Source organism: Salmo salar, chromosome 06 (genome assembly GCF_965601325.2).
Source record: "Salmo salar chromosome 06, fSalSal1, whole genome shotgun sequence".
Classification (NCBI taxonomy): domain Eukaryota; kingdom Metazoa; phylum Chordata; class Actinopteri; order Salmoniformes; family Salmonidae; genus Salmo; species Salmo salar.
The window spans coordinates 83,391,518-83,404,552 of NC_138296.1; the positions used below are offsets into that span (position 1 = coordinate 83,391,518).

Here is a 13,035-nt window from a genome sequence, read left to right on the forward strand (position 1 = left end):
AATATCTGACCACTTTTTTATTGACCGAGTCACTGGTACTTCCTGCTTTACTTTTATCTTGCAAGCAGGAATCAGGAGGATAGAATTATGGTCAGATATGCCAAATGGAGGGTGAGGAAGAGCTTTGTACGCATCTCTGTGTGTGGAGTAAAGGTGGTCTAGAGTTTTTTTTCTCCCTCTGGTTGCACATTTAACATGCTGGTGGAAATTTGGTAAAACGGATTTAAGTTTCCCTGCATTAAAGTACCCGGACACAAGGAGCTCTGGTTGAGCGTTTTCCTGTTTTCTCATGACGGTATACAGCTCATTGAGTGTGGTCTTAGAGCCAGCATAGCTCTGTGGTAGACAGCTATGAAAAATACAGATGAAAACTCTCTAGGTAGAAAGTATGGTCTATAGTTTACCAATAGATACTCTACCTCAGGCGAGCAAAATCTTGAGACTTCCTTAGAGACCGTGCACCAGCTGTTGTTTACAAATATACATAGACCACCCCTTGTCTTACCAGAGGCCACTGTTCTATCCTGCCGATACAGTGTAAAACCTGCCAGCTGTATGTTGTTCATGTCGTCGTTCAGCCAAGACTCGGTGAAACATAAGATATTACAGTTTTTAATGTCCCGTTGGTAGTTTAATCTTGCTCTTAGGTCATTGATTTTATTTTCCAATGATTGCATATTTGCCAGTGGATCGGATAGCAGTGGGATTTTACTCACTCGGCTATGAATTCTCAGAAGGCAGCCCAACCTCCGCGCCCTTTTTCTCCGTCTTATCTTCACGCAAATGACGGGGATTTGGGCCTGTTCCCGGGAAAGCAGTATATCCTTCATGTCGGACTCGTCGGACTCGTTAAAAGAAAAAGCTTCTACCAGTTCGTGGTGATTAATTGCTGTTCTGATGTCCAGAAGTTATTTTCGGTCATAAGGGATGGTAGCAGCAACATTATGTACATAATATGTTAAAAAATAAGTTACAAACAACGCAAAAAAACGAACAAATGAACACAGTTGGTTAGGAGCACGTAAAACATCAGCCATCTTCTCCGGCACCATTCTATTTAGTAATCCAGATTACTTAGTACTACACAATACATTTACCAGATTACACAATACATTTACCAAATTTAAATTTTTGTAGAGATGGTGTACCGTAGGGATGAATACAAATGCCAATTCCCTTCCCCCTTGTAATCCCCTCTTGTACAGCATGGCTCTGAGGTCTAAACTCCAGTGAGTGGAGTCAAACTTCCTAGGGGATGGATGTGAGGCCTGTAGAATTCCATCTCATCACAGATTGCCAAGCCATCCACACAGTGAATGACACTGCAAGCCCGTCAGAGTGACGAGTGCCAGTGAGATGGGCTTAGTGTGAGAAGAGGAGGGGTGTAAAATGAGTGGGAAAGAAATGCTTGTTTAATCTACAGGGAGGCCTAGCTCCACTTTGCCCTGTTAGACTGTTAGGGCAGAGACAGACCAACATTCAACCTGTTCATACATTCTTGTGAAGCAGGACCAATGGGATTTCTCACACAATTGCGGTCTAGGCACAGTGTGGGTTTGATTGAACCTTACCTACAGTTGCTGCCATTCATTCACCTGAGGCTGTGCTTGTAACTTTTACGTTGACACAATGTACTGTAGTTAGAGACAAATTATTCATTTTAGCGGCAGACAAGTTTATTAATCTTGCTACTATTCTTAGGAAACGATGCAATTACATCTGAAATTAAATTATGGTTTACTGTTATTAATATCCAAATATTCAGGACAATGTGATTTAAAGTACCTATTTTTATTTTACATACTTTTACATACAATTCAGAAAGCATATGGCTTTCATAGTATCCGCAGTGTTCATCAAGACAAAAGGAAATTGCGCTGATTATAGAACATCCTATAGCAGACCCTGAGACCTCTGGATTTTCAGTAAAAGTTTCATATTTACACCAACAGAACATTCATTTATTGAGATGCACCACTTGTCTATGCTTGTCCAGCAATTGTCTTTGCCATGGACCCCAACAGCAGTTACCAAGCATAGACAAGTGGTGCATGTTCTGTTTGTATAAATATGAAACTTTTACTGAAAATCCAGAGGTCTCAGGGTCAGCTATAGGATGAAGAGTGTTACACAGCACAGTGAGGGGAGTAATAAAGTCATGGATAACACCATGTCTTCCTCCCGAATCCTCCACACTCATTTTAAGGCCAATGTAGGCAAGTGTGTAGGTTGCAGCCATAGCAACTGCAGATAAACGAGCGACATTAACACATCATGCATATGCAACGGCGTAGCCTCGACTGTAACAGTCGTTCGACGAACGGCAGAACAATTAATAGTGATTAAGGGATCGTTGTTAATTACATGGTGTTGCTTTGCCATAAACATTTCCACACCAAAACAAAGCAGCTAATTTACTGTACAATTAGCTCTAATTGGTGAAATCAAAGAAGGTTAATAGTTTAATAACGCATGTTCTAGTCAATCCACATTAGTAGACAGTACATGCGAATTGGAAATATTTTCTAGTACTCTAAGACGGATGATCATATTCATACAGTACAAGGACATTCATTTTGATCTCAGACACTTTAAACATATATCTTACACATACTTATTTCAATGCATTTTGGCATTGACATGAAATTAGCCATCAACGACCAATCAAATTAATGATGACACACATATGTTGTAGCTGTCCAGTATAATGATCAGGCGCATGTACTGTATGTATAACATAACATCACGCTGTGCTCCCAGTGGACAAGGGGAGCAGTGGTTCTTAGAACAACAGCCTGGGGCACTAGTGGTCTACCTCTGCCAGTTACTCACCCCAACCAATCATGGGCCCTGTCTGGTTATTTCCCCTTAACAGTCCCTGGGCTGCTATCAGAGAGAGCAGAGTAGGATGAATGTTGGGTTTTCTGTTCCTGGAGGTAACCTCACTCACTCACTCACTCACTCACTCACTCACTCACATATTAAATGCAGCCATCGGTGGACATGAACCTGATCTATAAACGGCTCCATTCTTGCATATAATCTGTATAGAGCAAAAGAACATCTGGTCACGTAACTTCAGAGAAGAGGTGATACGGATCCTACAGGAAGCTGCATATGTGACAGAGTGAAAATTCCACCCCAACCAGGGCGTGAACGCACAACCTTCCTCACCGTTCCACAACATACAAAAAAAAATCACTGTCAATACCACTGACCCAGTAAAGACAAGGCATTTCTGAATCCGGAGCAACAATAATTCTATGTCTCAGAAAGGCAGTACGGATGCCATGTGCTACACATTCCTGTACCGCTCAAGTACAATGTTGCCTTGTTGATTAGTGAGGGAGGGAAACAGCAAATAAAAACATTCATCAGGAAAATCTAATTCAATGTAGCTAATTACATACAAGGTGAATACTGATGAACACTTCCTAAAGCATTGGGTCAAAAGGCAATTGCAGACAGACTGCTGTTGTGACCTAAGCGGACATGTTGGTGTGTCAAACTGCTTAACAAGAGAGGAAAGAGGCTAAGCTTTAAAAAAAAAAAACGCAAATCTCCTCAGCAATGCCTGACTTGGCAAGCCAACAGGATAATTAGCTGGCTTGCTTATATCTTCACTTCAAAGCTCTATCAGCAAAACTATCATGCACACTAATCTGCTGTTTGTGCTTTTCTCCGTTCCCACAAGAGAGAGTTGAATAAAAATACAGTGATTGTGTGGAAACTAAATTAATCATGCTTAAAGACAGCAATAAAGCAAAGGTATTATTTTTTTCTCCTAATGCGTTGTCTTTGATCAGCTGGGGCAGTGGTTAACAAGGCAGGCGTTGCTCATGAGAGCCCAGCGCTAGCTCGTTAGCGTTCCCCTGTCTCTTCTCTGAGTGGATGTTGTTACACCTGAATGAAGAGGCGCTTGGCTGCGCCACTGGGTTCGATTAGGCTAGAAAAGGTCTGGTGCCATTAGTTGGTATACATTTTATCAACACCCACAGACTGGTGAGTTAAAAGTTGCTAGGAGACTAAGATGGACTATCTTGAATGATTAACACTAAAATGCTCAGAATAGTTTGACACACATTGAGATAACAGCTTTTCTTTTTGTTAGTCCCCACCATCTAATACATTGGGTTTGCTCCCTTAAACAGACTGTTTAACAGTAGAGGAAGGGAGGGAGTTTCCGGTTGTGTGGGTATGGAATAATTCTCATAGTAAAAATGTAAACCATAACATTGCATTAATGAGATAAACGACAAAAAAGCCAATGCCACAGGCACCCAGGGTCTCTAATTAAGCAATAAGGCCTGAGTGGGTGTGGTATATGGCCAATATACCACGGCTAAGGACTGTTCATTGCACGACGCAACGTGGAGTGCCTGGACACAGCCCTTAGTCGTTGTCATAAGCATCAATGAAAGGGGACCAAGGCGGAGTGGGTATAGTGCTCATCTTCTTATATTTATTTAAAGTGAACACTTAAACAAAATTAACAAAACGACAAAACGACAGTTCCGTAAGGTTCACAGACTATATAGAAAACAACCACCCACAAAATCCAAAGAAAAACAGGCTGCCTAAGTATGGCTTCCAATCAGAGACAACGAAAAACACTTGCCTCTGATTGGAAACCATACTCGGCCAAACATGGAAAATGAAACATAGAAATAGAAAACTAGAACCAAAATCCCCTAGAACCAAAACCCCCAAAACACACAAAACAAACACCCCCTGCCATGCCCTGACCATACTACAATTACATCATTACATTTACATTTTAGTCATTTAGCAGACGCTCTTATCCAGAGCGACTTACAGTAGTGAATACATACATTTCATTTTCATTTCATGCATTTAAAAAAAAACTTTTTTGTTTGTACTGGCCCCCCGTGGGAATCGAACCCACAACCCTGGCTTGCACACACCATGCTGGCATTGCAAACACCATGCTCTACCAATTACAAATGACCCCTTTACTGGTCAGGACGTGACAGTACCCCCCCAAAGGTGCAGACCCCGACTGCACCTCAAAACAAAAAACCCCACAAAAACAACCCCAAACCTAAAGGGAGGGAAGGGAGGGTGGCCACCGTCAACGACGGTTCCTGTGCTACACCCCCCCTTCACCAATCCTCCCACTATGGAGGTGGCTCTGGCTCTGGGTGTAGCTCCCGTTCTGAAGACTCTGGGCTGCAGACCACCGCTGAAGGCTCTTGGCTGCAGACCACCGCTGAAGGCTCTTGGCTGCAGACCACCGCTGAAGGCTCCGGGCTGAGGAGCGTCGCTGGAGGTTCCGGGCTGAGGAGCGTCGCTGGAGGCTCCGGGCTGAGGAGCGTCGCTGGAGGGTCCTGACTGGGGAGCGTCGCTGGAGGCTCCGGGCGGAGGAGCGTCGCTGGAGGCTCCTGACTGGGGAGCATCGCTGGAGGCCTCCTGCGTGGAGCTGGGACCGGTCTCCCCGGACTGGGGAGACTCACAGGAGACTGGGTGCGCAGCGCGGGCACGGGGCACACTGGGCCGTAGAGGCGCACCGGCAGTCTGGAGCAACCCGTCCTGGCCCGATGCTGACTATAGCCCTACAAGGGCGGAGCGCTGGCACAGGATGAACTGGGCTGTGCTGGGGAATGCAGGCTGCCGTACATGGAACAGGCGTAGGATATCCTGGGCCCAGGATTCTCACTGGAGGTCTGCCACTTACAGCTAGCATAACCCGTCCTGGCTCAATGCTCACTCTAGCCCGGCAAGGGCGAAGCGCTAGCACAGGATGAACTGGGCTGTGCTGGGGAATGCAGGCTATCATGCGTGGAGCAGGCATAGGATATCCTGGGCCGAGGAGCCGCACTGGAGGCCAGATATGTTGAGCCGGCGCACTTTTTCCTGGCTGCCCGCTAACTGTCACACGACAACGTTGAGGAGCCTGTATCGACCGCACCGGGCTGTGAGTACGTATGGGCAACGGTGTGCGCCTTCCTCCATACTGCCTAGCTCCTCCCTCTGTGCGTCTGCTCCGTCGTGCGCTTTCCACCAGTCCCTTTCTCCGGAATCCTGCATCGTCATGCGCTCCTGACTCCCCGACCGGCTCTGGTTTCCTCCATGGCTCCCTCTGAAATGCCCGGGACGTTTGGTCAGGGTTCCCCCCTGACCTAGCAAAACTCCCCTTATGCCCCCCCCAAAAAATGTTGGGAGGCTGCCTCTTCACCTCCTGAATAGGAGGATACAACGCCTCGTAATTCCGTCGTTCCCTCTTCGCTTCCTCCAGCTCCTCCTTCGGGCGCTTGTACTCCCCAGCCTGGCTCCATGGACCCTTTCCATCGAGGATCTCCTCCCACGTCCATGACTCGAGATACCTCCTCTCCTGCTCCTTACCCCGCTGCTTGGTCTTCTTTTGGTGGGTGGTTCTGTCATAAGCGTCGATGAAAGGGGATCAAGGCGCAGGGGGTATTGTGCTCATCTTCTTATACTTATTTAAAGTGAACACTTAATAAAAAAAATTAACAAAACGACAAAACGACAGTTCCGTAAGTTTCACAGACTATACAGAAAACAACCACCCACAACCCCCCCCCCAAAAAACAGGCTGCCTAAGTATGGCTTCCAATCAGAGACAACGAAAAACACTTGCCTCTGATTGGAAACCATACTCGGCCAAACATGGAAAATGAAACATAGAAATAGAAAACTAGAACCAAAATCCCCTAGAACCAAAACCCCACAAAACAAACACCCCCTGCCACGCCCTGACCATACTACAATGACAAATGACCCCTTTACTGGTCAGGACGTGACAGCCGTGGTATATTGGCAATATACCACAAACCCCAGAGGTGCTTTATTGCTATTATAAACTGGTTACCAACGTAATTAGAGCAGTACAAATAAATGTTTTGTCATACCCATGATATACGGTCTGATATACCACGGCTGTCAGCCAATTAGCATTCAGGGCTCGAACCACCCAGTTTATAATGTGAAAGAATCAAAGTCCTGCCACCTGTGCCTGAGCTGTGCTAGACACACAAGATGACAGCTGGACAGAAGAAGCCATTCCATCAAACTTTATTGAGTGTGGCTAGCAGATCGCCCCAGCCAGCGAGCACTCAGGGAGAAATATATATGTAAGGCTTGACAGCTTATTCATTACAATTACTGGGTGCATGTACGGCGCCAGATGTTGAAGCACGCCCACCGGACAGGGATGCAGACCATTACCCTAATCCGTCTCCATAACGCTGCATGGTGAGCAGACAGACAGACAGACAGACAGACAGACAGACAGACAGACAGACAGACAGACAGACAGACAGACAGACAGACAGACAGACAGACAGACAGACAGGGGACGGGTGTGTCACACTCTCTAAGCACATGGATGCTGGGGTGTTTAGGCCCTGGGGATATCATTTGTTACAATGACTGGTGCAAATCACCAGGGGACACCAGCTTGACCTTCAGATGTGTTACTGAGAATACTTGGTCTAAATCTAACTTCAAAAGCCATGTGGATGAATGGATAGGATAGAAACATCTGCTCGGTACAGAAGACTGTCAGATTCAGCCCAGTCTACCTCTCTACCAGGCTCCAGACTATCCCATCACATTTGCTGTATCAATATCGGTGCAATACTTGTGTAGGCCTTCCACCTGTGATAATGTAAAAAAAAAAAACTGTATTGGTCAGATTCACTGATAAACAGCCATATGATAAACACACTGTAGTTGAAGGTTTCACCTTTGATTCCTGATTTTTAGTCCTTTTTGAAAAAAGATGCAAACCAAATATACCTATCTAGCTAAATTCCGTTCCTTTGCTTGTGGCTTGCTTCTCATCTGACTGGTGAGAAGCAGCAACTGAGTTGTTGGTTCCAGTTGTAGAACTCTGAGATTCAGCTGAAAAGATGTTAGCATGGTCAGAAATGCTACAAAAAGGTAGCACATCGTTGGTTCTTAATGAACAGAAATTAGCATGTGAGAGCAATAAATTATACATTTGACAAACTTAGTCAATCCGACGTTTCTTAAATCAAATAGTCACTTTATGGATGCTGTAGTCTCATTTTAATCCGATGTCTCGAATTTGAGCTAGGTAGGTGCAGAAAATACTCTTAAAACTCAATTGCTAACAACCATGTTAAATAATCTGGTATGTGGTTCTCTGTAACAGCCAGACGGCTCATGATGAGAGGCGGGGAGTGTATTGTGTACCTCCAATCAAGTTGATTTGCGAATTTTCATCTAGATTGGTGTCATATTGGTTTAGATATGATGGTGGGGAGATTTTAATTTAATATTGAGCTTCAATCAATGCCTATATTGTGGGGGATATCACTCCCACAATAATACAGAAGGATGGGTGACTGAAGCAACAGTAAGGCCTAGAGTGAAAGTAATGCAATCAAACACTCACCTTTGGCCTGAATGTATCACTTTATTACACAATAGGCTTCACCTCCATCGTCTTGATGTGGTCTTGCCGTTTCTACAGCAGGTGCAGCAGACATTTATTGGATCTTGTTAGCATAATGACTGCCCTTGGAAGAAGCAGTTGACGGACGAGTCTCACAACATTTAATCTAGAGCCCAGCGTTTCTCAATCACTGTCCTCCCTCTGAGTCCTCTGCTTCTACTAGGCTTAGGTCACTGAATATAGACCAACCTGTATCTTATCAGGATTAGATCACTGAATATAGACCAACCTGTATCTTATCAGGATTAGATCACTGAATATAGACCAACCTGTATCTTATCAGGATTAGGTCACTGAATATAGACCTACCTGTATCTTATCAGGATTAGGTCACTGAATATAGACCAACCTGTATCTTATCAGGATTAGATCACTGAATATAGACTAACATGTACATATCAGGATTAGGTCACTGAATATAGACCTACCTGTATCTTATCAGGATTAGATCACTGAATATAGACTAACATGTACATATCAGGATTAGATCACTGAATATAGACCTACCTGTATCTTATCAGGATTAGATCACTGAATATAGACTAACATGTACATATCAGGATTAGAACACTGAATATAGACCAACCTGTATCTTATCATGATTAGATCACTGAATATAGACTAACATGTACATATCAGGATTAGATCACTGAATATAGACCTACCTGTATCTTATCAGGATTAGATCACTGAATATAGACTAACCTGTATTTTATCAGGATTAGATCACTGAATATAGACCTACCTGTATCTTATCAGGATTAGATCACTGAATATAGACCAACCTGTATTTTATCAGGATTAGGTCACTGAATATAGACTAACCTGTATCTTATCAGGGTTAGATCACTGAATATAGACCTACCTGTATCTGATCAGGATTAGATTACTGAATATAGACCAACCTGTATCTTATCAGGATTAGATCACTGAATATAGACTAACCTGTATTTTATCAGGATTAGATCACTGAATATAGACTAAACTGTATTTTATCAGGATTAGATCACTGAATATAGACTAACCTGTACATATCAGGATTAGGTCACTGACTATACACTGAGTATACCAAATATTAGGAACACCTTCCTTTTACCTGGATTCAGTCTATGTCATGGAAAGACCATGTGTTCTTAATGTTTTGTACACTCGGTGTAGAGTAGAATAACCTGCATGTAGATACCTCTGGTCCTAAAGGTCTTTATGTATGCGTTAGACATCACATTTCCTGACATTGCAAGATTACAATTAGGGATGTATTGGTTAAAAAAATAAACGTCGGTATACGCTATTCACAAAATAAAAAGCCACGTACAGTAAACACCGATTGCGCGTCTCTTTTATTTTGTGAATAGCGCTACCCTCAACTCGATCCCTGATCATCTTACAACACTATCTCAGAAGATTGTTAGTGTCCAACAAAGAGCTATAATGAATAATAATATCTATATAAACTTCTATTGAAGTGTACTTTACACAAATCCAATATGTCAAGGCGTTAGACACTTCTGCAATTCAGCGTTATTGCGGTAGAAATCAAACTATTAAAAGATGAAAGCCGTAGCCTATACCATGGTAGGTAGGTTAACAGTCTGAAACCCCAAACGTGTCAAACTTGGAAATAGCATCATTTATTGCTGCTGTGTGTTATGTCAGGTGAGTGTATTTTACTTTAGATCGCTCTCTCTCTTTCTCTCTCTCTGTGCGTGTGTGCTTGAAAAAGATCCATGGTGTTTGAAAAACAGCAGGAGTTGCCCACAAGATAGAGAAGGTTATCCAAGGAAGCTTCCATCCCTATTATCTACAGTCTCTTCCTCAATGACATTGATTCCCTCAATTGATCGCTCTAAATAGACAATAGCTCCCCCAGAGAACTCACAATGGGGAATCACAGATAAAGTATATTGGCCTCACACATAGGAGCTGGAATTGTTCCCCTGAGAATAGAAAAGGACAGGTTCAATCAAGGAGGTTTTACTGACTGGGCTGACTGATGCATCCATCATTATGTTTTGCTCAGGAGGTTCTTTCTAAGAATCAATGAGATCAATGGCTGCTATTGTTTGTAATATATTTGGATGTGTGATACGATAAATTGGGAAATTATTATATTACCTCTGTCATATGTTACATTGAATTATTCCACATACAACATAAAAGCTACTGTAAGCTTTGGGCAAGGTTCAACATCTTTGTTCAGCAGTATCAGTGAGCACATGCACACACACACACACGTGCACACACACACACACACACACACACACACACACACACACACACACACACACACCACACACACACACACACACACACACACACACACACACACACACACACACACACACACACACACACCACAGAGCCATGGCTCTGAACACCACTCACCTGCAGATAGTGACAGGCCCGTAGTGAGGGCTTGAGGTCTGTGTGCATCATGGGTTTCTCTAGGTTAAGGGAGGACTTCCTGTAAGCTTCCTTGGCCTGGCTGACAGTCAGCGTAGACCAGGAACTTCTCTTCATAAACTTCCCCTCCGGAGCCGTGGCCATGCTCTCGCATGCCGAGCACTTGACGTCGTTGTTGCTCTTCGAGGTCTTGAGGGACATGTCCCCAAAGTGACTGTGGTGCATGGAGTCCGGGTAGCAGTGGGCAGCATGGGCGTAGTCACCGTGGTGACGGCTCATGACGCTGGGTGTGCGGTAGGTGCTGTCGCTGTCCAGGTTGTCGTCAGCGCTCCAGAAGCCGCCCGCGCCCCCCGAGCGGTGCGCCTTGCGCTCTTTGCTCTTGCTCCGCTTGCTGCCGTGCTTGGAGCCTCCGTGGTGGCCGTGTTGGGAGCCGCCGTGGTGTCCCCCTCCTCCTCCTTCACCCTTGGTGCCGTTCATCTTGGACGATCCCTCCAGGGAATGGGACTTGGTGAAAAGCTTCTGGACGGAGTGGACCAGGTGGCGGATGCGTCCGGGGCTCTCGCTGCGCTGCTCCGTGGTGGTGGTGGACGCCCTCTGGTACTGCAGGGTATGGAAGCCATCGTGATGCAGCGGCAGCTGCTTCTCAAACTGGTCCAGCAGGTTGGCCGGGATGCGGTTGCTCTTGCCGCTGCCCTGGTACTGCAAGACGGAAGCGGCAGTGGCAGCAGCAGCAGCATGGGAGGTGGCGGAGGCAGTGATGGCGGCGCAGTCGTCCCGCGTGGCTGAGTCATAGTACTGGGTGCTGTAGTGCATTCTGGGGAAGGTGCTGCTGGAAACGTGATCGATGGGGCCAACACCGACTGACGAGGGCGCCATCATGACGGGGGACATCATCATGCAGTCTGAGTGGATGGAGCTGCGTGGTGAGTAGCGGTGGTGGTAGTCCATGGGGCAGCTCTCAGTGGGGCTGAGCAGGTAGGAGGTGTGGCGTGAGTCGGAGGCTCCACCATGGTGGCCCATGCCATGGATGTCTTGGGGGTAGTCGAACTGGTCCAACCCGTGGGGCGACAGGATCTGGTGCTGGGAGCGACCGCCCGATAAGCCCTTCATGTTCCTAGCTGGGGGGACGGGGTGGCGTCTGCCTTCATCGAAGTGTCGAGACGGGGACCAAGGGGAATACTGCTGGTCTGTCAGAAATACACAGAGAGAGAGAGTAATAAGAATAATGCTCAGACTTGTGTAAATGCATTCAGTCACCTTATGCAGGTGCAGTAAATGATAGCTCCAAATCTCAATTGTTTCTTCAGCTGCTTTCAAAAACGGCAGCAAGAGAGCTGGGGAAGTGTATCTTTACAATCTCATGAAATCCAATAAAGATTTTGATGATTTACTTTGAAGATATAGTACATACAGATGTAGGATCTTAATTTGACCAGTTTCTAAGCAGCAGGAAATGTGAATTATTATGTGGATTATAATTAATGTTGGGGTTGATACATTTAATGAGGTTGATACATTTTTGGTTAGGGCAAATCAAGTATGACATTTAAGTGGAAATTACAAACTTAGAAACCTTTTTAAACCTCTAATACACTACCAATTGGAATTCCTGCTGTGCAGGGAAATTCTCTGCAACAACAGAGTGATCAAATATTGAAAATATTCACTTTATTGAAGCTGTATAGGAGCCTGCTGTGCCCCTCCCTCCTGTGCCAGGTCTACTTGAAACAGATAAGAGGCTGTTCTGTGTCTGCCTCCATTGCAGTGCCAGTGTTTAATTTCAGCTGCACCTCTCGATTTTGAACTGTTTTGTTCCGGAACCTATTTGGTCAGATATGGTACCTCTCCTGGCATGAAAAATAATTTTTGCAATGTAAAAATTCTAATAAAAGCGATCAAAGTTCATTCGAGTTGCCTTTCAGTTAACTCTCCTGCCCCCACAAAAGAATGTAATGTAAAAATGTAGATTTTCAGCCCGGGCCTAATATTCTAAAAGTTGATTTGGGTTGGGCTGGCCCAGGTTTATGGTTTGAGTCAGTGAAACTAGAAAGCATTTTTAGGACTATAATTTCCCACACCTAGGCCTAGGCTATTGATAGATTCGAGACAAGGTCGTTTTTATTGATCTCAGATTCTCAGTTTTCAGAGAAAGTAGCCTGCCATTTTGATAA

At 44.8% G+C, this 13,035-nt stretch overlaps 1 protein-coding gene across 2 annotated transcripts in view; it reads right to left on the reverse strand.

Moving 5' to 3' along the window:
- The window catches only part of LOC106608148 (disks large-associated protein 2), a 65,314-nt gene extending 53,262 nt beyond the window's left edge, over positions 1-12,052 (reverse strand). For both annotated transcript variants that reach the window (XM_082977034.1, XM_082977035.1), the window contains exon 1: positions 10,847-12,052. In XM_082977034.1, coding sequence (XP_082833160.1) covers positions 10,847-11,974 — 1,128 coding nt within the window. In that variant the 5' untranslated portion in view covers positions 11,975-12,052. The remainder of the gene's footprint in view (positions 1-10,846) is intronic.
- Positions 12,053-13,035: the final 983 nt, after the last annotated feature.